At 44.0% G+C, this 22,429-nt stretch overlaps 1 protein-coding gene and 2 long non-coding RNA genes across 14 annotated transcripts; 1 reads left to right on the top strand and 2 right to left on the bottom strand.

Moving 5' to 3' along the window:
• Window positions 1–1,808: 1,808 nt before the first annotated feature.
• On the bottom strand, window positions 1,809–4,697 carry LOC127041944 (uncharacterized). 4 transcript variants are annotated; one of them, XR_007771778.1, is made up of 3 exons: window positions 4,683–4,697; window positions 2,598–2,722; window positions 1,809–2,247 (listed from the first exon to the last, which is right to left on the bottom strand). It is a non-coding gene; the product is annotated as an uncharacterized LOC127041944 (long non-coding RNA). The 4 variants fall into 4 exon arrangements; XR_007771780.1 differs by lacking the exon at window positions 4,683–4,697 and adding an exon at window positions 4,208–4,222; XR_007771781.1 differs by lacking the exon at window positions 4,683–4,697 and adding an exon at window positions 3,737–3,751.
• A 561-nt stretch (window positions 4,698–5,258) lies between these two features.
• On the top strand, window positions 5,259–19,520 carry LOC127041945 (uncharacterized). Of its 9 annotated transcripts, XR_007771782.1 has the most exons (6): window positions 5,300–5,391; window positions 5,483–5,537; window positions 5,619–5,672; window positions 6,000–6,098; window positions 18,592–18,731; window positions 19,082–19,520. XR_007771782.1 is itself a non-coding variant. In XM_050935692.1 (5 exons), exons 1-5 carry the CDS (start codon window positions 5,374–5,376, stop codon window positions 11,771–11,773), a joined length of 237 nt encoding a protein of 78 aa, XP_050791649.1. In that variant the 5' UTR covers window positions 5,259–5,373; the 3' UTR covers window positions 11,774–11,997. The 9 variants fall into 9 exon arrangements, 4 of the variants coding, with proteins under 4 accessions (XP_050791649.1, XP_050791648.1, XP_050791647.1 ...); XM_050935692.1 differs by lacking the exons at window positions 18,592–18,731; window positions 19,082–19,520 and adding an exon at window positions 11,763–11,997 and having other exon boundaries at window positions 5,259–5,391; XM_050935691.1 differs by lacking the exons at window positions 18,592–18,731; window positions 19,082–19,520 and adding an exon at window positions 11,763–11,997 and having other exon boundaries at window positions 5,260–5,391; window positions 6,000–6,128.
• LOC127041947 (uncharacterized) lies at window positions 17,666–18,055 on the bottom strand. The gene is made up of 3 exons (XR_007771787.1): window positions 18,020–18,055; window positions 17,855–17,938; window positions 17,666–17,750 (listed from the first exon to the last, which is right to left on the bottom strand). It is a non-coding gene; the product is annotated as an uncharacterized LOC127041947 (long non-coding RNA).
• Window positions 19,521–22,429: the final 2,909 nt, after the last annotated feature.

A 22,429-nucleotide genomic window follows, 5' to 3' on the forward strand; every position in this document is an offset into this window, starting at 1 on the left:
GGGACCCAACCTCTGGGGGCCCGAACCATAGCTCCAGGGGGACAACCCCTGGGGCCCCAACACCAGCTCCAGGGGCCCAACCCCTGGGGAACCCCAACACCAGCTCCAGGGGCCGAACCCCTGAGTCCCCGAACCATAGCTCCAGGGATCGAACCCCTGGGGGCCCCAACACCAGCTCCAGGGGCCAACCCCTGGGGTCCCGAACCATAGCTCCAGGGGCCCAACCCCTGGGGGCCCCAACACCAGCTCCAGGGGCCCAACCCCTGGGGGCCCGAACCATAGCTCCAGAGGCCCAACCCCTAGGGGCCCGAACCATAGTTCCAGGGGCCCAACCCCTGGGGGCCACAACACCAGCTCAAGGGGCCCAACCCCTGGGGGCCCGAACCATAGCTCCAGGGGCCCAACCCCTGGGGGCCCAAACACCAGCTCTAGGGGACCAACCCCTGGGGGCCCCAACACGAGCTCCAGGGGCCCAACACCTGTGGGCCCGAACCATAGCTCCAGGGGCCCAACCCCTGGGGGCCCAACACCAGCTCCAGGGGCCCAAACCCTGGGGGCCCGAACCATAGCTCCAGGGGCCCAACCCCTGGGGGAAACAACACCAGCTCCAGGGGCCCAACCCCTGGGGGCTCGAACCATAGCTCCAGGGGGACAACCACTGGTGGCCCGAACCATAGCTCCAGGGTCCCAACCCCTGGGGGCCCCAACACCAGCTCCAGGGGCCCAACCCATGGGGGCCCAATCACCAGCTCCAGTTGCCCAACCCCTGGGAGCAACAACAGCTCCAGGGGACCAACCCCTGGGGGCCCGAAACATATCTCCAGGGGCCCAACCCCTGGGGGCCGGAACCATAGCTTCATTGGCCCAACAACTGGGGGCACGAACCACAGCTCCAGGGGGACAACCCTTGGTGGCCCGAACCATAGCTTCAGGGTCCCAACCCCTGGGGGCCCCAACACCAGCTCCAGGGGCCCAACCCATGGGGGCCCCATCACCAGCTCCAGGGGCCCAACCCCTGGGGGCACGAACAATAGCTCCAGTTGCCCAACCCCTGGGGGCAACAACAGCTCCAGGGGCCCAACCCCTGGGGGCCCGAAACATATCTCCAGGGGCCCAACCCCTGGGGGCCGGAACCATAGCTTCATTGGCCCAACAACTGGGGGCCCGAACCACAGCTCCAGGGGCAAAAAACCTGGGGGCCCAACACCAGCTCCAAGGGCCCAACCCCTGGGGGCCCCAACACCAGCTCCAGGGGCCCAACCCCTGGGGGCCCGAACCATAGCTCTAGGGGCCCAAGCCCTGGGGGCCTCAACACCAGATCCAGGGGCCCAACCCCTGGGGGCCCCAACACCAGAGTAGTAATAAGCTCGATAGTATTCATCACCATGCAATTTTGACAGGTTTCCACGCCCCTTTTAGGGCTTTTGTCCCGCCTTCCCACCCCCCGTTTTGGTTGGCGCTGTCGGCCATTTTGAAAAAATGTGTGTGTGTGTTTGACTAGGGGAAGTGTATTTAATATCAGGGTGGATTAAGAGAAAAGTTAAATAATATTGAAGACTAGGTTTATAAAGGGAATTTACTACGGCAAAACCTGTTTGTTAAGCACCGAATAAAAAAGCATTGAATGTATTCAATACCAATGTAGGTTAAGAAAAAAAACATTATAAACTAAGTTTAAAAGGATAATTAAGTGAAGCAAAACCTGTTTTGTAAGGACATAAGCAAAAACTATAAGGAAATACTTAAAAAGTAGGTTTAAAAAAAATTAACCAAGGCAAAGCCTGTTTGGGGTGCCCTGGGTAAAAAAGGGATTGAAACTTTTGACTGCCAACATAGGTTATAAAAAGCTTTTTAATATTATTAAGTAATATTAAAAACAATACAGCTAGGTTTAAAAGGGGAATTGACTGAAGCAAAACCTGTTAAGTAAGCACATGGCCAAAAACTGTAAAGGGGTCCTAAGAAAAAGGCTTTTAAAAACATTAAAAACTAGGTTTAAAAGAAAATGTACTAAGGCAGTGTAATAAAAGTGAATAAAACGTATTAAAACTAGTCAATACCAATGTAGGTTAAGAAAAAACGAGGTTTAAAAGGAAAATTGACAAAGAGAAAGCCTGTTCTGTAAGCACAGGGTAAAAACTCTATAAAAAAGTGGCTAAGAAAAATACAATAAAGCTCAGGGTAAAATTAAAAAATGTTTACCTTTGCAGTCTTTTTGTAAAACGAGGCAGCTTTTCTGGTTTAACCCTAGTAAATAAAACACATTAAAACTAGTGAATGCCAATGCAGGTTAAGAAAAAACGAGTTTTAAAAGGAAAATTGACCAAGGGAAAGCCTGTTTGGTAAGCCCGGGGTAAAAAAGCATTCAATATCAGTGTAGATTAATTAAAAAGAGCAAAGATAGAGAGCACGCGGCGGAATCAGAATGAGACAGAGAGAGAGAAGCAGGCAGAGTCTGTTTAGTAAGCACAGGGTAAAAAAGCATTCAGAATCAGGGCGGGTTACAAGACAAGAAAAGCGAGGAGAGAGTCCGCTTTGGAAAGAGCAACGATAGAGAGCACAGGGTAGGATTAAAGAGAAAGAGAGAGAATTGTTACCTTTGCCCGTCTTTCTGTAGAATGAGGGAGATTTCCTGCTTCTGACACTCTCCAGCTTGTTATCACCGCTTTTGGATCGGCCCAATCAGAGGTGGTTTTACAACAGCGTCATAGAATTCATTTTCCTGAACCAACCAATCCTAGTGTTTCAAGAGTTTAAGCAAGAGCCAGCCCCCTCCTTTGCCCCTCCCCTTCTCTCTCCCCCCGCCCTTTTAACTGTTTTTTTCTTATCTAAAGAAACAGACCCCTAGCATTTTCCCGCCATGTAGCCCTTTTACAAAGAGTTTTTATAAAAGTTAAAACCATAAGCTTTTACTAATACACCATTTTTAACACATGTTAAAATTACCTTAAGTTTTGCAAAGGAATAAAAAAAACACCCCCTTTGTATGTGTTGTAATAAAAAGTATGCAGAAGCACCCTAGGTTTTTTAGTAACAGGCGGTATATATATTTTTTATTTTGTAAACCATTAAATTAGGAAGACAAAGAAGCAATGCGCCTGTTAGCAAAGCAGCCTCTGTGAGTTAGTGAATTAGAGATAAGAAGGCTGCTTCTTTTTCGTGCTTTTTAACAAACAGAAGTTACAATTACATTAAGTTTTGCAAAAGGATAAGGACTCGAAAAAAACAATTTTTTGTATGTGTTGTAATAAAAAATTATACAGAAGCACCCTAGGTTTTTTAGTAACAGGCGGTTTATATATCCCTTATTTTGTAAACCAGTAAATTAAAAAGACAAAGAAGCAAAGCGCCCGTTAGCTAAGCAGTTTTTGTGAGTTAGTGGATTAGAGAAAAGATTGCTTTTTTTACTATTTAACAAATAAAAGTGAAAAGGAAACCTGCAGACCCATAGCCTTTGTTTAGGCACAGGTGTTTTAATAACAGGTAAGTGTGCAAAAACAGTTTAGGGCTATAAAACTAACGTGTTGTAACAAAAAAAGGTTTGTTTTTTTTAATTTTAGGCTAATGCGAACCATTTTAAAGTAAAAACAGCAGGCTTTTGCAGCAGAGCGGCTGTCAGCAAAAGCAGCCTCTGTAAGTCAGTAAATTAAAAATAAAAAGAACAAAACATAAGAAGGTCTTCTTTTAAAGCAAAAACTAGCCAGATCAGGTATTAAAATCATACTAACTTACTTACTATTAAAACTAAGCTTTTTAACCATTAAAGTTTAAAAGCTAAAGTGTGTAGCCAAAAACCTTCCCGCCTTTTTTAAAAAACCGACTAAGACAACCACCCCCCCCCCCCCCCCCTTCCCCCTCCCCCCTCCCCCCTCCTCCCGCCCTTATCTAAACAGCCAGAGCCTTCGGCTTTTTTTTAACCCTGTAACAAAAGCTATATACCGTTTTAAAATGTGTTTTTAAAGTAATACCTAATTTTTTTAACTTATTAACAATGTAAAATAAGTTTTGTAAAAGTTTAACGTGGTTTATTTTTAAATTAGCACATTTTAAAGTAAAAACAGCAGGCTTTTGCAGCAGAGCGGCTGTCAGCAAAAGCAGCCTCTGTAAGTCAGTAAATTAAAAATAAAAAGAACAAAACATAAGAAGGTTTTCTTTTAAAGCAAAAAATAGCCAGATCAGGTATTAAAAAGCATACTAACTTACTTACTATTAAAACTAAGCTTTTTAACCATTAAAGTTTAAAAGCTAAAGTGTGTAGCCAAAAACCTTCCCGCCTTTTTAAAAAAACCGACTAAGACAACCACCCCCCCCCTTCCCCCTCCCCCCCCCCCCCCCCCCCCCCCCTCCTCCCGCCCTTATCTAAACAGCCAGAGCCTTCGGCTTTTTTTTTTAACCCTGTAACAAAAGCTAATTACCGTTTTAAAATGTGTTTTTAAAGTAATACCTAATTTTTTAACTTATTAACAATGTAAAATAAGTTTTGTAAAAGTTTAACGTGGTTTATTTTTAAGTTAGCACATTTTAAAGTAAAAACAGCAGGCTTTTGCAGCAGAGCGGCTGTCAGCAAAAACAGCCTCTGTAAGTCAGTAAATTAAAAATAAAAAGAACAAAACATAAGAAGGTCTTCTTTTAAAGCAAAAAATAGCCAGATCAGGTATTAAAAAGCATACTAACTTACTTACTATTAAAACTAAGCTTTTTAACCATTAAAGTTTAAAAGCTAAAGTGTGTAGCCAAAAACCTTCCCGCCTTTTTTAAAAAAACCGACTAAGACAACCACCCCCCCCCCCCCCCTTCCCCCTCCTCCCTCCCCCCCCCCCCCCCCCCCTCCTCCCGCCCTTATCTAAACAGCCAGAGCCTTCGGCTTTTTTTTTAACCCTGTAACAAAAGCTATATTCCGTTTTAAAATGTGTTTTTAAAGTAATACCTAATTTTTTAACTTACTAACAATGTAAAATAAGTTTTGTAAAAGTTTAAGGTGGTTTATTTTTAAATTAGCAGTTTTGTTTTAAAAACCAAGGCCATATAACAAATTTAAAAAATACAGGTTGCAGTTTTTAAAAACTTTTTGGTTACAAAGCTGTAAATAGGTATATTACCATTTACAAAGGCTTTTTATTAACTGTTTAAACACATTTACTATAAAAAACAACATTGTTAGCCATTAAAGCTAAAGTATTTGGCGCCCCCCAAAACTGCACCCGCCTTTTTTCCTAGAAAAGTGCCCTTTACACACCCTGTTTTTTTAAAGAATTTTGGGTGTGGGGGGCAAAACCTTTTTTTTAAAAAAGCAGGTTTAAACCTATAAATAGGGGAACAAAAAACTAAACAAGGCTGTTAAAGAAATATTGCTAATACAAGACTTCTACCGTTATGGGAAGCAACAACATGGTAAGAAACCTTACTATAATTTGTATGGGCCGCCAAGATATTATAACAGCGTTATGCTTAGTTAAAAGCCAACATTTTTTCTTTTGAATAGGACGAGAACTTTTTTCTTGACATTCCAGATGCCGCGCTAGAAGCTTTAAATTTTGGTAAGCCAATTAATATGCTACACAAGTATAATTTATTTTTAAGAAAAAAAGGTTTTAAAAAATTTTATTTTTTTAATTTAGAACAAGATGGAAGTCAAAACCACCCAATAGGTTTTCCTGAAATTACAGAGGAAGGTGTGAACTGTTTTTTAAATATGTGGTTTTTTAAAAATTGACGTTGGAAATAGTGTGCATTTTAGGGGTTTGTTTGTTATTGTTAGGAAAAAAAACTTTTAAAGGTTTTACTGTACAAAAGCTGCCGTTGTACAGCCCCAAGGGGGGGAGGGGGGGGGGGGGGGGGTAAACTAAAAGAGCGCTTTATTTTGTACATTATACTTAAACGCGGTTTTTAGCCCCCTTATTGCAAAAACGTTTTTAAAATATATATATTTGGGGGACATGTTTGTTGTTAGTAAAAAAAAAAAACCCCGTGCTAAAAAACATTTTTATGTGTATCGGCAGACTTATCAAGCGTTATTCCTCAAGAAGAAATGTTGAAGGGAAGAGCGCTTAAAGGGGCCAAGAAATTTCCCTCTGAGGCAGCTGCAGTTGGAAGCAAGGGTATTAAGCACACCGATTTTGAACAGCCCTGCACGTCCAAATCCCTCATTGCCCAAAACCCGCAACCTTTAAAGAGGGGCAAAAAATTTCCCTCTGAGGCAGCTGCAGTCGGAAGCAAGGGTATTAAGCACACCGATTTTGAACAGCCCTGTACGTCTAAATCCCTTATTGAACAAAACCAGCCGGCATTAAAAAAGGCCAAAAAGTCTACCTCTAAAACAGCATCCGTTTTCAGGGCGGGGGGAAAGGGGCTCAGACCCCCCGCTTTTGAACCGCCCAAAGCTACCTCTACAACTTTCAAAAACCATGGTAAGCGAGGCGGAGGCGGTAAAGCCCCTCGTTTTCAACAGACCTATGCCTCCCCGACCCAATCAGCTTTAAAAATAAACAACTCTGTAGAAGGAACCGTGTCTAGGGGTGGGTTCGAGCAGGGTGAAGAAGTTAACCCCCAAGCTTTCGGAACCCGCAAAACCCCTGCTACAAATAACAATCTTCCTGTGGGGCTGGCCGCATCAGTTGCTGCTTGTAACGAGCTGTTTAGTGTTTGTTCATCTTTAAAGCGTTTAATAGATAAAAAGTTTTCAAAGCTAATTCTTGAGGTATTTCAAAAACAAAATTTTCCAGAAGAAAGGGTTGTTTTAGACCAAAAAATAGCAGACACCCGGGCACTAATTGAAAAGGTCGAAAGCGCGTTAAAGGGGGAAGGAAGAGGGTGACTACACATGAAACCTAAAAATGTAAAAAGGGGTTGGAAAAAAAAATGGAAAAAATCTAAAATGTTAAGAAGGCTTTTGGCAAAAAGAATAAAAAAAGCCAAAGCTATTTTAAAAAAACAACCCCCCAACCAAGAAAGGGAAATAGACCCTCCCACCCCTTCTTCTTCTTCTGAAGGTCCAGATTTCCCCGCTCCTGATACACCACCACAGGTGTATTTGGAGCGTGTAAGACACTGGATAAGACCCCGAAGAGAGTTTAACGCATATGAATATTTTCAGGAATTTCGTTTTGCTAATTTGGACAGAGTAACGGGGTTCACAGAAGCCATGGCGGCCATCGACATTGCTATTCAAAATTTGCTAGATGATATTAATAATCAGGTGGGTCCTGAAGATTTTGTACAGCTACGCTTAGATGCCCCGGGGCTAAATCACCCGCTCTTTTCTTTACGGAGGCCTTGGGAAAATTTAAACGCCATAGATTTTTTAAATAACATCGTTAATGTGTTGCAAAGTAATGCAGAGATTGTGGGGTCCGGAACTTTACGCCTGGTTGTTACAATTATTAGAAACAGGCTTGGTGGAGTTGGGTCTGTAAGACCCCTAAAAACTATTACGTACAGTAAAATTATTGAAAAAAAAAGAAAACATTTAATTGATTTAAATAATCAGGGTAACAACTTATGTTTTGCCGGTAGCGTGCTGGGTCTTTTATCAGATAAAAAACTTACAGATGCCCAGTTGTTAGAGGGGGCCAAACACCTTCATCAGGAGTTGGGGTTTTCGGACCAAAAAATGATTAGCTTGACAGACGTGAGCTCTTTCGAAGAGCGCTTGGGGGTAGCTATTACCGTTTTGTATTATGAAAATGGAAATTGGTGTTTTTTTACAACTGGGGGTGTACAGCGTTTCCAAACTGTTTTTGTTTTGTTACATAACAAACATTTTTACGGTATTTTAAATATTAAAGCCTTTATAGGCGCCCCGTATTTGTGCAACTACTGTTACGCTCCCTATAGCCACAAACACCAGCACGCCTGTAAAAACCACTGCCGTACGTGTAATAGCGCCGAGTGCCTCGAAGTGGCCGGTGAAAAAAAAGATGCCCCAGCTGTAAGCTGTTTTGCAGGTCTGACGACTGTTTAGAAAGGCACAGCGCTTTGGCGACCAGCGGTAAAGTTGATTGTAAAAACAGAATTTTTTGCGATAAATGCGGCTTCTACACGGTTAAAAATCACCAGTGTAGAAGCAAAAAGTGTCCCCAGTGCCATCAAAAAACAGACAACATAGAGGGTCACGAGTGTTATATGCGTAATATTTGGTCTCCAGAAGAGGGAAAGGATTATGTGTTTTATGATTTTGAATGTATGCAGGAAACGGGGGTACACGTGCCAAATTATATTTATGCTTTGCATTTAAATAAAAAAACTAGCTGGGAATTTAAGGGGGAAGAATGCATTAGCGAGTTTGTTTTAACCTTTATAGACAAGCGCTTTAAGGGATACACTTTTATTGCTCATAACGCTAAAGGTTACGATAGTTATTTTATTCTAAGGCAGTTAATTAAAGAAAAAATGGCTGTTAGCACCGTAACGCAAGGGGGAAAACTTATTTGCGTGACGGTGGTAAACTTAGCCATTAAATTTATAGATTCTTTAAATTTTCTCCCCATGAAACTTAGCAAGTTACCCAAAGCTATGGGGTTTGAGGAAGCGAAGGGGTACTTTCCACACTTTTTTAACACCGTTAAAAATCAAAACTATGTGGGACCTATGCCCGAAATAGAGTACTTTGGAGTAGACTACATGATGCCTGAAGAAAAAAAAGAATTTTTAAACTGGTACCAGCACAATCGCCAAAACAGCTTTGATCTTCAAAAAGAACTACGCTATTATTGTCAAAAAGATGTTGAAATTTTGCGAGAGGCTTGCGACCGGTTCAGAAACGAAGTTATAAAAATGACCGAAAAGCAAATTGTTAAAAACCCCGGAAAGGATAATGAGGAAGTGGTTACTAAGTGTATAGATCCCTTTCAGCACCTCACATTGGCCTCGATTTGCATGGCCATGTACCGGTTTAATTTTTTAAAGCCGCAAACCATAGCGCTTTTGCCGTTAGACAATTACCACAAACAGCAGAAGAGATATTCCACGCCGGCCATTCAGTGGTTGATGTACGTAGCCCACACTGAAAATATTTACATTCAACACGCTTTGCAGGGTGGCGAGTTTAAAACTGGGTCCTATTTTTTGGACGGTTACGCCATTATAGCTGGTAAACCCACGGCCTTTGAATTTAACGGGTGTTTTTTTCACGGGTGCCCCATTTGCTATTGCGAAAATGATTACAACCCGTTGCTTAAGGCAACCTACGGACAGCTGTACAACCGAACCATTATTAAGGCTGAATTTTTAAAAAGCCAGGGGTTTGAGGTAAGGACCGTGTGGGAACACGAGTGGCAGGCCATGCTAGCAAACGATAACCGGGTGGAAAATTTTTTACGAGAAAAAAAGCTGCCACAGCCTCTGGTTCCTAGAGACGCCCTTTACGGTGGTAGAACAAACGCCATTTGCCTTTATTACAAACCGCTGCCCGGGGAGCAGGTTCATTACTACGATTTTACCAGCCTCTACCCATTTGTTAACAAAACTAAACAGTACCCGGTGGGACATCCCGTTATTGTGTATGAGGGTTTTGGGGATATCGGCCAGTACTTTGGCATAGCCAAGGTTAAAGTGTACCCTCCAAGAGGTTTGTATTTTCCCGTGTTACCATACAGGGTTGATGGTAAACTAATGTTTCCCCTGTGCGCCCTTTGTGCAGAAACAAAACAAAAGGATCCCTGCGGGCACAGTCAGGAGGAGAGGGCTTTAACAGGGACTTGGTGCACAATAGAGTTGGTGGAGGCTTTAAACAAAGGGTACAAAATCGCTGAAATTTATGAAGTCTGGCATTTTAACCGCTCTTCAGATGCCCTGTTTTCAGACTATATTAAAACACACCTAAGACAAAAACAAGAGGCCTCGGGGTTTCCTCACTGGTGTACGGACAAGCTTAAAAAAGAACAGTACGTTAAAGAGTACCGTGAAAAAGAAGGTGTGTGTCTGCGTCTAAACAAAATTAAGGTAAACCCCGCCAAAAGACAAATTTCAAAGCTGTTTTTAAATTCCTTGTGGGGAAAATTTGGTCAGCGAACAAATTTGACTAACACTAGTATAGTAACGGACCCGGACGAGCTCTTTAAGTACGTTTTTGTACCTTATTACGATGTGTCATCGTGCGAGTTTATCGATGATGATACAGCCGTAGTGTCTTGGAAGTACGCAAAAGAACACTGCACCCATTCCAGCAACACTAACGTGTTTATAGCGTGCTTTACCACCGCTTATGCTCGGTTAGAGCTCTACCGCTTGTTAGATCGTTTACAGCAGCGGTGTCTTTATCATGATACGGATTCTGTAATTTTTGTAAGTAAAGAAGGGGAGTGGAATCCCCCCCTAGGGGATTATTTAGGAGATTTAACTAGCGAAATACCCCCAGATGAACACATTGTGGAGTTTGTGTCCGCGGGACCTAAAACATACGGGTACAAACTGTCCAGCGGTAAAACCTGTATGAAATTAAAAGGAATCACACTTAACTCAGGAAACAGTGAAAAAATTAATTTTGAAAGCTTAAAAAAACTTGTCTGGGATTACCCCGCGGGAGAGGACCCAAAAGAAATCGTAATACAGCAGCCAGGAATCGTAAGGGTAAAAAAACACTGGTTAATAGAAACAAGAACTCTAAAAAAAACCCAAAAAGTCATTTACGACAAAAGAGCCCTCGAGGAGGCTTTTAAAACTTTGCCGTACGGGTATTAATTATTATGAAAAACCACGTTCAGTTTGTTCATCCCTTTTCCTGTTTGCTTTGTGGGCCCTCAAATTCTGGAAAATCATATTTTATAAAACAGTTGTTAGAAAATGGTCATAAACTGTTATCATGTATGCCTGAAAATATTGTGTGGTGTTATAGCTGTTGGCAACCGCTGTATACAGAGTTGCTGCAAAAATTTTCATGTATTACATTTTTGGAAGGTTTACCTAATACTTTTAATGATGAACATTTATTTCCTAGTAATAAAGTGAATATGGTTATTATAGATGATCTAATGGAGTCTGCTTCTGACAGTGGTGAAATTGAAAAAGCCTTTACAAAATACGTACACCACAAAAACTTAAGTATTATGTACATTGTGCAAAATATGTTTTGTCAGGGAAAAAAAAGCCGTACAATTAATTTAAATACTAAATATATGGTTCTTTTTAAAAACCCCCGCGATAAACTACAAGTCACCACTTTGGCCCGGCAAATGTACCCTGGTAAAACACAATTTTTTTTGGAGGCTTTTGAGGACGCTACCAAAGACCCCTACGGGTATCTGCTGGTGGATTTAAATGCTTCAACGCCCGAAAACCTCAGGTTAAGAACAGGTCTTTTCCCCCCAGACTGGCCCTGTGCATACACCTTTAAAAAAACCCATAAAAAATAGTTATTTTTTATTAATCCTCCATTTTAAAAAAAATCACCTCCCGAACAAACATGTCTTACCGTGTGCAAAAAAACCTGGCTCTTTTAAAATTTCTTATCAAAGCCAAGCCGCAACAAAGAAAGGCTATTCTCTGTACGGCGTCTGACGACCTAGTAGCGGCCATCTCAGAAATAGCGCTTAACACTTTAAAAGGAAACATTCCTTTAAAACCTCGACAAATAAGCATCCTTAAAAAAAAACGAAAAATTATTAAAAAGCTAAGCGATAAAAAGCTATCCCTGAAAAGAAAAAAGGTTATTGTAAAACAAACTGGTGGCTTTATTGGCCCTTTGTTAAGCTTTGCACTCCCCCTGCTGTCAAGCCTTTTAATTAACAGATAATGGAATACGCCGAAAAAATGTACCTTGTTCCTAGCCACCAGTTAGAACAAATAAAGCGGGCTTCTAGCGGTGAAGAAAATATCAGAACCACAACCAGTCGCCAGTTGGATTCAGAAATGAAAGACATTCTTCAAAGAACCGGTTTATCCGACTACGAAAAGGCTAAACTCTACGAGGCGGTCCTGCAAAAATACCTGGTATTGGCCAAGCGTGGTGAAATGGAAAAGACTAAAATAAACCTTTTTTTTTCCCCTGAGCAAGAGCAAGAGCAAGAGCAAGAGCAAGAGGAGTTTCAACCTCCTAACGTTCAGGGGGATGTATCGGACTTTGTTATTCAGGAGGTGTTGGAGGGGGTAAATCCTCGCTATAAAAAAAAAGCTGAAATATTGTTAAATAAGCTTAAACAACGTAAAGATGTGTCTTCTTGGGCTGATAATGGCCGTTTTGTGTACCGGGGGAAGGCGATTGAGGGGTCTCACATGCTTGATTTAGTCAGGGGGGTAACCGGCTCTTATTCTTTCGCTAACAAGAGGGCTCCTAAAGGGTGGCATGTTTTTATGAAAGCCTTGGCAGAGCTAAACGTGCCTACGACCGTCGTAGGGCATGTTACCAATAAACAATTTTTAGAGCGTCTAAAAATAGGGCTAAAGCCGGTCAAGGCCACAAGTAACACCGCCTCTTTTAAAAGCGTCCCTGTTAAAAAACGAAAAATTGACTGGTTAACAATGTAAAATAAAAAACGTAAACAAAATTAAAAATTGTGTTTTATTGATGCAGCTCTTTAAACACACGACAAGATAAACACGTTTGAACATGTTGAAACATGCTTAAAACAGGTCTGGGCATGCCGGGTCTTTTTCCTTTTACAAATCGCACCACCAAGCGGTCATTTTCTGCTAAATCATCGGAGTACAATTTTAAAATACAATCAAAAGATAAACCCTTATTACGTTGTTTTAAAAAAAAAATACAATGATAACCGCAGGTTACAGCTAGGGGGTCCTGTAGTTGTCTCTGATGAAACACAACCTTATCACAGTTACGGTTTAAAAAAGTCATAATAGACTTAGGGAAAAAGTTACTGTCTGGGGAAAAACCGTAGGAGTCAAAAAACTCGCCGGGCCCCCGTTTCGGTAAATAAAGGGCCAGCCAATGTTCCCCGGGTAACTTATGGGGGTGGGTGTTAACAATAAGCCCCAAAGGTCTTCCGGACACAAAACTTTTCGGAAGCAAATCGCTAGAAAAAACATCTAAAAAAGAAGGGTCCTTTGATAAAATATCTCGTAGCTGCACGGTGTTCATGATTACATATAGTCAAACAGAACGTTTCTTCTATGATTTACTTCGAGCACGTTATCAAAAACCCCATACACTATCATGTTAACCGTAGAGGGCAAAGCCGTTGCAAACCGAATTTCCGCTCTCAGGTTTCCAGTTTTAATTAAAGAATAATGGTCGGCGCACTCCTGATCCGGGGTCAAATCAAAGGCGTACAGCGTATAGCCCTGGGCAAATTCATCGCGGTTAATTAAGAGCGATCGATCTTTTACATATTTTCCAGTAGCCTGCACGAGCTGCATGTACTCTCTCACGCAGTTTCCATTTTCAAAATCGGGTTGTAGGGGTTTTGCTGGCACCTGTTCGCCATCCACATACAAGGCCACAAAATTAATGTTATAATGTTTAAAGTTAAAAGGGTTTTTAACGTAGCTGCCGCTGAAGGCGTCGTTATCTATAAAACCGATTACTAGCTGCTTGGGTAGCTGCCCCAAAAAAAGGTTTTCCTGGTTACTGACACGACTGCCGGCCGGTATGCTAAACACCTTTATGCTTACCCGGTCTACGGGGTACTTAGCGTTGGCGGTCATTAAAGCTTCAGCGTGCCCCAAACGAACCCCCGGGGTTACTTTTACACGTTTTACAAACAGGGACGCCGAAATAATGTGTACTTTATAATTCTCGTTGGCAGTGCCGCTCATAAGGCAAAAAACATCTTTGCTACGTGTTAGTTTGATTTTTAAATCCACGCCGTTTAGCAGTAGTTTTTCTTGAAAAAACAAATCGCTGTGTAAAGGTCCCAACAAATCCAGTTTCCTGCTGCCGGCCGTTAGTTCGGCCCTGCGTATAAACCCCTCATTGGCCTGGCCGACCAAAAGGGTGCTTTCGTGGCCCCCTGCCGTGTCTTTATAAAATCCGCCTGTCGAAAACTGAGTAGCGAGGGTGTCATGGCTGTAGTTTAAAATTAGCTCTATTAAGGCTCTGTAAGGGTAACAATTGTTGCTCTGGCTAATAAGACGATCGCCTAAAGTAACATCCAGCTGGTTAAAAAGAGTGGCGATGGGGTAGTTTGTTAGGGCCACCCGGGCACCATCATCAATGTCTGATCCGTCTTCTTTTGTCACCTTGCAGCACACGTACAGCAGCGTGTTGTTAAGGTCTAAGTAATGATCCCCATGTCCCGAAATAAAAAATTCAAGAGGGGCATTTACCGTTAAAGCGGCCAAAGGAGGCACCTCTACATAAAAGCTATTTTCAATACTGGTTTGTGTGGGGGCTATTTGAAATAAATCCAGCTCCGATTTGGTGCATTCGTCAGAGCCACAATGAATAAAAGCCATTTTAAAATATATCCCTTTTATCGCTGGTAGCGCGACGCTTCCTCTTCTTAGGACGCCTTTTTGGTATATGGCTAAGACCTCTTCTCACAGCTTTTTTTTTTTTAAAGGGTCTAGGTGGGCCTTTAAAGGGCTGGCGCAACGCTGCTCTTTTTCTTCTCATTACCACTAAACCGGAACCTTCCTGTGCTCCTATTTTGTTTATAACTGCGCTAGATACGTGGTTTACGACGTCTCTGGTTATATTTTTCGCGGCTGTTTTCATGTGGGGTTTAATAATGTCAAAACCTCTTTTTAAAAGTGGCACGGCTTTTCTAAAAAGGCTGCGAAATATTCCTCCTAAACCTGCCCCGTACATAACGGGTAATCCTTGATATCCTGGTAAGCCATAGCCAGCCTGGGCCTTGTAGTAGTTTCTATACAAAAAGGGGTCCCCGTAGTTTTTCATAGTTACCATTCTTCAGCTTTTTTGGGACGCAAATGTAGTTTAACAATTACCTTTCCAAAACTAAATGAAACGTGTTTATTTTGATCCGTCTTTATTTCAATAGTAATGGTTCCGATGTGCTGCTTACTTACGGGGACGTAATGCGGTTTGTCATACGTTATTGTAACAAATTCGTTGTTGCTACCACGGATGGGAACGCAGCGCAACAGCGGCACATAGTAGTCCCCCACTAACTGATGTTCCACTATGTCGGTGTACACGTATAAAGAGTTAAAACCCCCCGTAATGTCTGCGGGGTACGGTGCAATCCTACACGGATGATTTGAAAGCATTCCCAGTATTGTTGCCAATTTACCACCTGTGGAAAAAAAGTACTTTCCATCGTTTGGTTTTAGCTGAACCCTTCTAGTCACAGGGTTGTAAATAACGTAGGCATTTGGTTTTTCGGCATCTTTGTCTATATTCTTGTTGATGACTTCTATTAAATGGTGAATGCTCGAATAATAGCCGGCATCCATGTAGTAGGTTCGAATTTTTTTTTCCGATGCTAACGTAAATGCTGTATCGAAAAGAAGCGTGTTCCAAGAGTGACAATAATGAATTTCCGATAAAGCGACATCCCACCGCCCTATTAAATTTAAAGGCTTGGCTAGTTGTATTGTAAAATTGGAACTAGTATTTTGAGGAAAAGCCCCCGCTGAGGCGTTGCTTGGTAATGTCATATAAAAACTTTGTTCAGTCATTTTTTTATTAAAGGTCCTGCACTTGAGACGCTTTAACCCAACTATTAAATTTTTTAGGCCAACCTTTCCATTTTACAAAGAAATATTTGTTTCTTCCCCGACCTTTTTTTTTTAAAATTTTTTCTACCTTGTAAACTCGGTCCTGGTTAGGGTTTACTTTTTGTAATTCTTCAGGATAAAAAGACCCCACAACTTCCTCCCCTTCATAATCTTGTAATGCATACACCGGTCTTTGTCCTCTTAATAAAACCCCCTGACACGATAAATATTTCATCGGTAAAGGTTTGCTGATAGCCCTTTTCAAAAGTGCCCTTCGTTTTAGATACTCTTACGTGATCCCCTTTTTTAAAAACCACACGTTGCCTCTTTATTTTAAAACTACCCCCGTAGACGGTTTTCCACACGCTTAGCGCATTAGCTTCTGTCACGTCAATTGGGCGCCCTCTAATAGTTCTGTGATAACTTCTGTTGTAACCGTCTATGAAGGCCTGCAGCACATCAATGTAGCGAAAGGTGTTACGGGCGGTAAAATACCTCCACATTTTTGATTTTAAAGTTCTGTTAAACCTCTCCACAATTCCCGCTTTAACTTCGTTATTGGTAACAAAATGGTGTACTCCATATTGCTTAAACAAATTTTTTAAAGCTTTGTTTAAAAAACTCTTTTCCTCGGTCTGTTTGTAATTTTTGAGGCACGCGCCCCTTTGAAAAAATAGCTTTAAACGCCTCTGCCACCTCTTTTCCTGTTTTATTTTTTAGGGTTACCGCCCAGGCGTATTTAGACAAAATATCTATCACTGTTAAAATATATTTACGGTTGTCATTGTCTTTAGAATAGGCGGCCATATCAACCAAATCTGCCTGCCATTGTGTATCCACATTAGACACCACTGTTTTATTTCTTTTAAATTTAAGCCTTGCAGGTTTATGTAAAGCGTAAGCATCTTGATCCGCAAGCCAAGCGGAAACCTGCTTTTTGCTTAAGCTTTTACGGTGTCTTTTAGCGGCCTGAAATAAGGGTGTTATGCCCCCAAAACTACCAACTTTTTCGGGTGAGTAATAAATTTTTTTTAGCAGCTTTGCCATGCTTACCCCGTCTTGCTTTAAAACACTGTATACACAAAAGTTTGTTTCTGCTTTTGTTTTTATTTAACACAACAACGTTTATACACATTTAACTTTTAAAGCGGCAGTAAAGTAATACGATACAATTACATACATTTTTAACGGTTAAGCAAAATAATATAAAAACTGTGATACAGTTTCTTTTAACAATGCATTTTTAATTAATATATATTTTTTAAGCCTCTGGGGTCACAACCTTGCATGTAAAAAGTTTTATAATCCATTTGGCGAACTCTGCTACACACCGCTCGGCCAATATAGGGGGCCACCTCTTTTGACAGATCTACCAGCAAGGCCACCGGGTCAGATGATTTTCCAACCTCCCTAATCATTTTAACAACTTTGGTTATAGTTTCAGTGGTTATGTTAAGCTTTTTTAGTTTGTAGCCTTCAGCTATAATTACATTTACCAGCTGGGCCGCGTTCAGTTTAGAAGAAATACGTCTAAGCTGGTAAAATACTTCTGAGCGATCCCAAAAAATACAAGGGTGACTAAAAGGGTTGGACTTATTTACAGCGCAGGCTGCACAGTTTTCCAAAAGTTGTTTTTTCAAACAGTGGTAAAAGGCTTTTACTACAACAGCTCTAACAATATCAACCATAACTGGATCCTCTTTTTCTTCACCGCTTTTCTGGTCACTCTCTTCACTTTTTACAGACTTTTTTTTAACATCTTGCTTCACACAAAAACAACAGGTACATATTACGGCTGTTCTACTTAGAGACCGCCTCTTTTCATCCTCTGAAGATGTCTGTTAAAAACATTGTAAAAACATATTTTAAGTTTTTTGATGCAAAAATTTTAAAATAAAAAAGCCTAGAGTTTATTTGTGCTACCTCGGTCGTACCCTCGTCTGATTCTGAATTATCATCATCCTCGACTGTCGCACCGTTGAACCCCATATCATCTTCCTGTTATTAAACACAAAACATATAGTTTTATTTTACCACTCTTACATATGTTTATATTTATATATTTTTTAAATTATTTAAGTAATTTTTACCTTGTAGTGTTCTTTGGGTTTTACTATTGACACCCCGTTTGTGTCCTTTGTTTCTGAATCACCTTCGTCAATCATAGTTTCAGCAGCCTATTATTAAACCAACCGTATATTAACGCTTAATTAGTGTCATGCACATATATATATATATATATATATATATATATATTTCAAATAAATTAAGCTGTCTTTACCTCCTCGGGTGTTTCTGTCTCTGCAACTGTTGGCAGTTTGTTACACACCAAAGCAGTAATCTTGTACGGCCCAGGCTTGGTTATCTGTTAAAAATCAAAAGTCATTTTTTAAAAGTGTAAATACAATAATTTTTTATTTTTTTTTACAACTAATAAAGCTTATACCGTAACAATATCGCCATCTTTCCACAACTCGGGGTCCATAGGTTGGTTTTCAACATCGCTATCCTGCGGCTGTTCCTCGGTTGCCATGTCCTCATATATAGGCTCTTCTTCCATTCTCCCCTATAAAAAGAAAAAGATTTAACCCTTTATTTTTATAAAACATTTTGTAATTTGTTACAAAAAAAAAGATTTACTTCTGCCTTTAATTCTGTTTTTTCCAAATCTGACAACAAATTTTTTCGCACTTGATTTTTTACAAACGGCTGTGGCTCCTCTTTTTTCAGTTCTCTTTCAGAATAAAACACAGGGCTCGACAACAAGCCTTTCTCGTTGGCAAAACAACTGTAAAGGAGCCTTCTTTTCTGAACACGGTCTGGCGCACCCAGGGGCAATTCCGGCTTCTTGGCTTCTGTAGGTGTTTTGTACAGGGACATGCCTTTGTGTTTAGTTAGTTTCTCTGTGTTGAAAAACCCGCTCGCAAAACCACGTGTTTTTATACACAAAAACACATGCTGATTGGTAGACAATAACCGGTTTTTAAAAGGCTCTTGCTTAAACTCTTGAAACACTAGGATTGGTTGGTTCAGGAAAATGAATTCTATGACGCTGTTGTAAAACCACCTCTGATTGGGCCGATCCAAAAGCGGTGATAACAAGCTGGAGAGTGTCAGAAGCAGGAAATCTCCCTCATTCTACAGAAAGACGGGCAAAGGTAACAATTCTCTCTCTTTCTCTTTAATCCTACCCTGTGCTCTCTATCGTTGCTCTTTCCAAAGCGGACTCTCTCCTCGCTTTTCTTGTCTTGTAACCCGCCCTGATTCTGAATGCTTTTTTACCCTGTGCTTACTAAACAGACTCTGCCTGCTTCTCTCTCTCTGTCTCATTCTGATTCCGCCGCGTGCTCTCTATCTTTGCTCTTTTTAATTAATCTACACTGATATTGAATGCTTTTTTACCCCGGGCTTACCAAACAGGCTTTCCCTTGGTCAATTTTCCTTTTAAAACTCGTTTTTTCTTAACCTGCATTGGCATTCACTAGTTTTAATGTGTTTTATTTACTAGGGTTAAACCAGAAAAGCTGCCTCGTTTTACAAAAAGACTGCAAAGGTAAACATTTTTTAATTTTACCCTGAGCTTTATTGTATTTTTCTTAGCCACTTTTTTATAGAGTTTTTACCCTGTGCTTACAGAACAGGCTTTCTCTTTGTCAATTTTCCTTTTAAACCTCGTTTTTTCTTAACCTACATTGGTATTGACTAGTTTTAATACGTTTTATTCACTTTTATTACACTGCCTTAGTACATTTTCTTTTAAACCTAGTTTTTAATGTTTTTAAAAGCCTTTTTCTTAGGACCCCTTTACAGTTTTTGGCCATGTGCTTACTTAACAGGTTTTGCTTCAGTCAATTCCCCTTTTAAACCTAGCTGTATTGTTTTTAATATTACTTAATAATATTAAAAAGCTTTTTATAACCTATGTTGGCAGTCAAAAGTTTCAATCCCTTTTTTACCCAGGGCACCCCAAACAGGCTTTGCCTTGGTTAATTTTTTTAAACCTACTTTTTAAGTATTTCCTTATAGTTTTTGCTTATGTCCTTACAAAACAGGTTTTGCTTCACTTAATTATCCTTTTAAACTTAGTTTATAATGTTTTTTTCTTAACCTACATTGGTATTGAATACATTCAATGCTTTTTTATTCGGTGCTTAACAAACAGGTTTTGCCGTAGTAAATTCCCTTTATAAACCTAGTCTTCAATATTATTTAACTTTTCTCTTAATCCACCCTGATATTAAATACACTTCCCCTAGTCAAACACACACACACATTTTTTCAAAATGGCCGACAGCGCCAACCAAAACGGGGGGTGGGAAGGCGGGACAAAAGCCCTAAAAGGGGCGTGGAAACCTGTCAAAATTGCATGGTGATGAATACTATCGAGCTTATTACTACTGGGGCCCGAACCATAGCTCCAGGGGTCCAACCCCTGGGGGCCCCAACACCAGCTCCAGGGGCCCAAACCCTGGGGGCCCCAACACCAGCTCCAGGGGCCGAACCCCTGGGGGCCCGAACCATAGCTCCAGTGGCCGAACCCCTGGGGGCCCCAACACCAGCTCCAGGGGCCCAACCCCTGGGGACCCCAACACCAGCTCCAGGAGCCAACCCCTGGGGGCCCGAACCATAGCTCCAGGGGCCCAACCCCTGGGGGCCCCAACACCAGCTCCTGGGGCCCAACCCCTGGGGCCCCAACACCAGCTCCAGGGGCCCAACCCCTGGGGGCCCGAACCATAGCTCCAGGGGCCCAACCCCTGGGTGCCCAAACACCAGCTCCAGGGGCCGAAACCCTGGGGTCCCCAACACCAGCTCCAGGGGCCCAAACCCTGGGGGCCCGAACCATAGCTCCAGGGGCCCAACCCCTGGGGGCCCCAACACCAGCTCCAGGGGCCCAACCCCTGGGGGCCCGAACCATTGCTCCAGGGGCCCAACCCTTGGGGGCCCCAACGTCAGCTCCAGGGGCATAACCCCTGTGTGCCCCAACACCACCTCCAGGGGCCCAACCCTTAGGGTCCCAACACCAGCTCCAGGGGCCCAACCCCTGGGGCCCCAACACCAGCTCCAGGGGACCAACCCATGGGGGCTCGAACCATAGCTCCAGGGGCCCAACCCCTGGGTGCCCAAACACCAGCTCCAGGGGCCCAACCCCTGGGGGCCCGAACCCCAGCTCCAGGAGCCCAACCCCTGGGGGCCCGAACCATACCTCCAGTGACCCAACCCTTGGGGGCCCCAACATCAGCTCCAGGGGCCTAACCCCTGTGTGCCCGAACCATAGCTCCAGGGGCCCAACCCCTGGGGGCCCCGACACCAGCTCCAGTTGCCCAACCCCTTGGGGCCCGAACCATGGCTATGGGGGCCCAGCCCCTGGGGGCCCCAACACCAGCTCCAGGGGTCCAACCCCTGGGGCCCCCAACACCAGCTCCAGGGGCCTAACCAATGGGGGCCCGAACCATAACTCCAGGGGCCCCACCCCTAGGGGGCCCAACACCAGCTCCAGGGGCCCAACCCCTGGGGGCCCGAATCATAGCTCCAGGGGTCCAACCCCTGGGGGCCCCAACACCAGCTCCAGGGGCCCAACCCCTGGGGGCCCCAACACCATCTCCAGGGGCCCAACCCCTGGGGGCCCGAACCATAGATCCAGGGGCCCAACCCCTGGGGGTCCCAACACCAGCTCCAGGGGCCCAACCCCTGGGGGCCCGAACCATAGCTCCAGGGGCCGAACCCCTGGGGGCCCCAACACCAGCTCCAGGGGCCCAACCCCTGGGGACCCCAACACCAGCTCCAGGGGCCCAACCCCTGGGGGCCCCAACACCAGCTCAAGGGGCCCAACCAATGGGGGCCAGAACCATAGCTTCAGGGGCCCAACCCCTGGGGGCCCCAACACCAGCTCCAGGGGCCCAAACCCTGGGGACCCCAACACCAGCTCCAGGGGCCCAAACCCTGGGGGCCCGAACCATAGCTCCAGGGGCCTAACCCCTAGGGGCCCCAACGCCAGCTCCAGGGGCCCAACCCCTGGGGACCCCAACACGAGCTCCAGGAGCCCAACCCCTGGGGGCCCGAACCATAGCTCCAGGGGCCGAACCCCTGGGGGCCCCAACACCAGCTCCAGTGGCCCAATCCCAGGGGGCCCGAACCATAGCTCCAGGTTCCCAACCCCTGGGTGCCCCAACACCAGCTCCAGGGGCCCAACCCCTGGGGGTCCGAACCATAGCTCCAGGGGCCCAACCCCTGGGTGCCCAAACACCAGCTCCAGGGGCCCAAACCCTGGATGCCCCAAAATCAGCTCCAGGGGCCCAAACCCTGGGGGCCCGAACCATACCTCCAGTGGCCCAACCCCTGGGGGCCCGAACCACAGCTCCAGGGGCCCAACCCCTGGGGGCCCCAACACCAGCTCCAGGGGCCCAACCCCTGGGGGCCCCAACCCCAGCTCCAGGAGCCCAACCCCTGGTGGACCGAACCATAGCTCCAGGGGCCCAACCCCTGGGCGCCCCAACACCAGCTCCAGGGGCCCAACCCCTGGAACCCCGAACCATAGCTCCAGGGGCCCAACCCCTGGGGGCCCCAACACCAGCTCCAGGGGCCCAAAGCCTAGGGGGCCCCAACACCAGTTCCAGGGGCCCAACCACTGGGGGCCCCAACACCAGCTCCAGGGGCTCAACCCCTGGGGGCCCTAACCATAGCTCCAGGGGCCCGACCCCTGGGGGCCCGAACCTTAACTACAGGGGCCCAACCACTGGGGGCCCCAACACCAGCTCTAGGGGCCCAACCCCTGGGGGCCCCAACACCAGCTCCAGGGGCTCAACCCCTGGGGGCCCGAACCATAGCTCCAGGAGCCCAACACCTGGGGGCCCCAACA

This window comes from Gopherus flavomarginatus, unplaced genomic scaffold (assembly GCF_025201925.1).
Source record: "Gopherus flavomarginatus isolate rGopFla2 unplaced genomic scaffold, rGopFla2.mat.asm mat_scaffold_1096_arrow_ctg1, whole genome shotgun sequence".
In the NCBI taxonomy this organism is placed as follows: domain Eukaryota; kingdom Metazoa; phylum Chordata; order Testudines; family Testudinidae; genus Gopherus; species Gopherus flavomarginatus.

Bases quoted from the DNA above. Each gene is read 5' to 3' on its own strand.
- LOC127041945 (XM_050935689.1), top strand. The intron at 5,538-5,618 runs GTAAGCCAATTA...TTTTTAATTTAG, and splicing joins GCTAGAAGCTTTAAATTTTG to AACAAGATGGAAGTCAAAAC. The intron at 5,673-5,999 runs GTGTGAACTGTT...GTGTATCGGCAG, and splicing joins TCCTGAAATTACAGAGGAAG to ACTTATCAAGCGTTATTCCT.